Source organism: Gymnoscopelus braueri (genome assembly GCF_963280865.1).
Source record: "Gymnoscopelus braueri genome assembly, chromosome: 5".
NCBI classification, from domain to species: Eukaryota; Metazoa; Chordata; class Actinopteri; order Myctophiformes; family Myctophidae; genus Gymnoscopelus; species Gymnoscopelus braueri.
In genome coordinates this window covers 29,668,503-29,673,005 of record NC_137606.1, presented here as the reverse complement: position 1 = coordinate 29,673,005, position 4,503 = coordinate 29,668,503, and the positions used below count along the sequence as shown (strand labels likewise).

The window sequence follows — 4,503 nt, the reverse complement described above, 5'->3', positions numbered from 1 at the left end:
TCAGGGCCTACTTGAAAATCTCCAAAGCATTCAAGGCACATGGATGTAACTATGTAAACAAACAAATCATGGTGTTTTTGTTTTTTTTACAGTATATTAATGTTATATTATCAATAAAATCGTAGTTTTGCCAATTATTTTGCCCATTTACAATATCCTCACGGCCAACAGGTTGGGAATCGCTTATCTAAATAACAAACTTGGCATCTGTGGATAATAAAACATCATACTGTACATCTAAACTGGATAACATTACATGACTATAATCTAGGCAACAAGTACTGATACAAAGAAATAAGCGCTAGGGCATAAATATAATTAATTAATTAATTGATCTATACCTAATTTGAAAATTGTTCATGACGACCACAGTGATAGTTATTTTAAGGTTGGCAAAGACACTTCCTGGGCAGGTTTTCTGCCTAATACCTCATTCATTCTATTTTTTGTGACAAAAAATAAGACACTCTTATACACTCTAAAATGTACTGTAAGGGCGCGCTCCCACCGCACTTTTATTTTACCTCTGGGGCGGAATTTGCCAATGCTTTGTCAATGCAAATGCGTGGATTCTTGGAAGAAATCCGCAAGACCATGAATCCACGCATTTGCATTGACAAAGCATTGGCAGATTCCACCCCAGAGGTAAAATAAAAGTGCGGTGGGAGCACGCCCTAAGTTTTTGTTCCAGATGCAAAAAAGTAAGACAACAAACAATAATTATATGAAAAAATGTCTTTATTACAATGGAACCTAACCCAACATACACAAAAAAAAATTAATTGCATGCTGACCAGCCCTCTCCTTAAAATAGTCAATCATCTTACACAATCCAGAAAAAACATTTACACTAATCAAATAAATAGTTTTTTAAATATTCGACAGAAAATGAGGGCTTACAAACAAGTTTGTTTGCAAATTACTAATTCACTTTTATAGAATATTTTCCCTTGATTGCAGATTCTTCGCATTTATGCAGAGATGCAAGTACAAAATATTTACAAAATGAAACATCCAATATTTCCCTCAATGACAGAGAGGGAGAAATCACCAAGTAAATCACCAAGGTCATGTCAAAGACATAAACAGAACTGAACACCACTGAAAACAAAACAGTGAATAGTTTTTTCCCCTCTGCCACAACAGAATCCAAATAATAATGTGGGTGTTTCCTTTTAGTCCTCTCGCAAATAAGCCTCATGTATCTCATGCTCCTCGCCATTCTTGTCCAGAAACGAAGCATATTCTGCCATCCGTTGGATCTCTTCAGCCTTTACCTCGGCTAACTTCTTATCCGCATCCTTCGATACTTTCCGTGCCTCCTCCACCTGGGACTGGGCCATCTGAACATTCATCCGTGCAGTGATGGATGCCTGCTCAGCACCTGTGAGAACAGAAAAACAAACAAACACTCTTAGCCACATTGCTGGGAGAACAGGGTGAGAATTGATAGATCTGCGTGTCCAAAAGGCATTAGGTGATGTCAAGCAGGTGCATCTGTCCATCATCTCTGTTTTGTTCTAAACCACGGGAACTTGAGTCCACCATGATCCATCTGAGGCTCTTTCTTCATCTCGTCTCAAAGCATTACAGAGTAACAACTACGGGGCCATACACTATCTTCTAAGACTTTGTTTATACTGACAAGTCAATGTCTTTCTTAGAGACATTGCTGGCTGTGATCCTCACTGTTTCAGGAGGCTGAGAATATCAAGTTCACCACTTGAACCCTAGCATCCCTCTTCTGGGGGGAACTTTTAAAATAGCACATTTTCAAGCTCACAACGTGAGAGATTTTGAATAGAGGGATAAAGCAGCCGTGGGGAACCCAGGTCAACTCAGTATTAGTTTACTAAGTATAGAGGATCCGATTTAAGTAGTTAAACTGACAATCATTCCTGAGTAATGTTAAGTTGCATTTCAGTTCTTCTCTGAGATAATTTTCTTTTACATACCTGAAGTATACGCTGCTTCGGATGCCATTTCACACAGGCTGACAGCACCCAACCAGGTTAACTCAAAGCGCTTGCATTCATCGAGTTTGTCATCAGCCTGTCAGGTCAGAGGAGTACAGATTAAGCTTCTAGACCTGCTTCACGTTTAAGACACTACATGCATACATGTTTAAGACACTATGTATACAGTACATATATAAAAAACTGACAGTAAAGGAATAGGTGTAAGCATGACATTTGAGTATAAGTTGAAGTTCACATTTCTTTCAATCATGATATAATTTCTGGTTTGTGAGACAAACGCATACATACCGCTGCACGCTGGCTAATGATGACTTGCCATATGGAATCCTCTTCTGCAGGGGTCAGTTTTCCCAATAAGGCCAAATACCGTCTCTGGAGGGCGACGAGAGTGTGCACAGCCTGTGAACAAAACGAAAAATGAGATACAGCCAGTTGCTCTTAAAATATGAAACAGTTCAAACTATTTTAGCATTTCAGTTAATAGTTTCTTGTGTTGATGAATGATGAATGAGACACAGAAAGCTAAATGTTTTACCACATCTAAGGACAAATCAACCATAAGACACAATGCTGTACTGTATAGGTTAAGACAGGTCAGATTTATGCTTCTTTGAGAACATATTGTGCAATGTCTCACTTGATAAATACAAATCTGACCTAGATAGATAGGTCTTCAATCTATCTATGTAGGTCAGATTATATGCTTTAGTGATAAAGTATTGGGGGGGGGGACTCAATCATGCATCAATACTGTCAAAAACGCATTGTTAAATGTCCTTAGACTCTTTAGAACCCAAACTACAGGTTGACTAAAAAGCAAAAAGCAGGCTCTATCTCTATATCCATGAGTGGGTAGTGAGTTGACATTACGATACAATAAAATCTTCTCCCTGACGAATATAGTGAAATCGAAAGCACTAAACTGCCAGATTATAACTTCAGAGAAATGTTAACCATTGTGATCAAAGATTTACCTTGGAATACTCTGTAAGCGCATTTATATGAGCCAGGGTGGTCTGTGAGAGGTAAATGCATGAGCTGTCTGTAACCATTGAAGCAGCTCTTCTGATGAGGGAATCATGCGAGAGGTTTTCCACTTGCTGCACAGAGAATGAGAGAGACAGCAAATTTTCATTTCAGCTTTAGATTAGTGCTGCTGCTCTTTAAAAAACAGAGAACAATGTATGTCATAGAAAAAGTTTAGTGTTTTTTTTCCTCTATTTAAAAAAATAATCATTTAGAGTAGCCAATAATTTTTTACCCCTTTTTTCTCCCCAATTTAGTTTTTGTGCCAATTGATTCCTCCCCACACACATTTTTGTGTTGTCACAGCTGTGTATCCTACTGTCTCACCTGGTAGTGAGAATCCCCCACCGGGAGGACATAGAACTACTCCTCCCGTCCAACACTCCCCCCTGACAGGTGCCACCCCAACCCTCCCGCCCGGCTTCCCTCCCCAAACACGGGCCAATTGTGTTGGCATAGACGCCAGACAAAGCTGGATGCACCACGGTAGATTCGAACCCACAACCTCTGTGGTGGTGGGCAGGGACTTTACCACTTCGCTACCTTAAGAGTGTTGATATTCTGAGCGTCACTTTAGTGCAGTTGCATTACCCTGGCAAAGTATTACACTATTCCTGATGTGTATAGTTTAAAGTTAAAGTGACACCCTAAAACACGTCTCCCTGAAAGACAGGATTGTGTTATCTGCTTAGTGTGCATACAGATAACACAGCTGCTACCTTTTCAACATAGTAAAATCCACAGTGTTAATTTAACCTTCTGTAACTCGGACAGTGCACAAATACCCTGCCTGTCGGTCCATTTGTACACCCATGAGGACTTTACTTTGAATGAAAAACTGTCCATCCGTGCTGACAGCGTACAAGTAAAACGTATAACTAACATTCATTAACCCACCTGTGTGAAAGGGACAGCACACAGTGACAGTCCAGTGCCGACGGTCAAGGACGCCACACCAGTGCGCACTACATCTGTCAATCTGCCCAACCTCTGGAATGTAGCCCTCTTGTTACTGACCAGGACACTCGCAGCACTCCTTTAGAAAGCGAGAAACACACATTTTAGTAATATATACAGCAGCCTATGTCACCCCAATGGCCTATACAGTAAACGTCCTCATTTAACTCTTGAGTGTAAATTGATAAATTAACAGTGAGGACTTTCTGCGTATGATTTTTGCGTATGAACTACTTCCTTGTTGTAAGACGAATCTTTGGCGAACCCAAAGACAGCGGTCGATGCACATTTTCTCGCTTTATTTGAGCCAGTTAAATGGTTTCAATACTTCAATACAGTTATTTATTAAGAAACGATTAAAAAAAAAGTCGATTCAGTTTTGTATTGTCATTAAAACTCACCTCAGAAAGCCGAGGCAAACAGCAGTCCTCCTGAGCGCAGCCATGTTGGTGCGCAGCAATAAAATGTCCGTTCGACTTTGCAGAAGTCCTCCAGCAGCACGGGTGGCGCACATAGTACACTGACGGCGGGCAGCTTGCAT

General features: G+C 40.2%; 1 protein-coding gene across 1 annotated transcript; it reads right to left on the bottom strand.

The window, feature by feature from the left end:
- Window positions 1-720: 720 nt before the first annotated feature.
- Window positions 721-4,503, bottom strand: diabloa (diablo, IAP-binding mitochondrial protein a; the record flags this gene model as incomplete). The annotated part of the gene is made up of 6 exons (XM_080427948.1): window positions 721-1,384; window positions 1,956-2,052; window positions 2,268-2,378; window positions 2,954-3,079; window positions 3,903-4,041; window positions 4,364-4,503. 6 exons carry the CDS (start codon window positions 4,501-4,503, stop codon window positions 1,176-1,178), a joined length of 822 nt encoding a protein of 273 aa, XP_080284074.1. The 3' UTR covers window positions 721-1,175.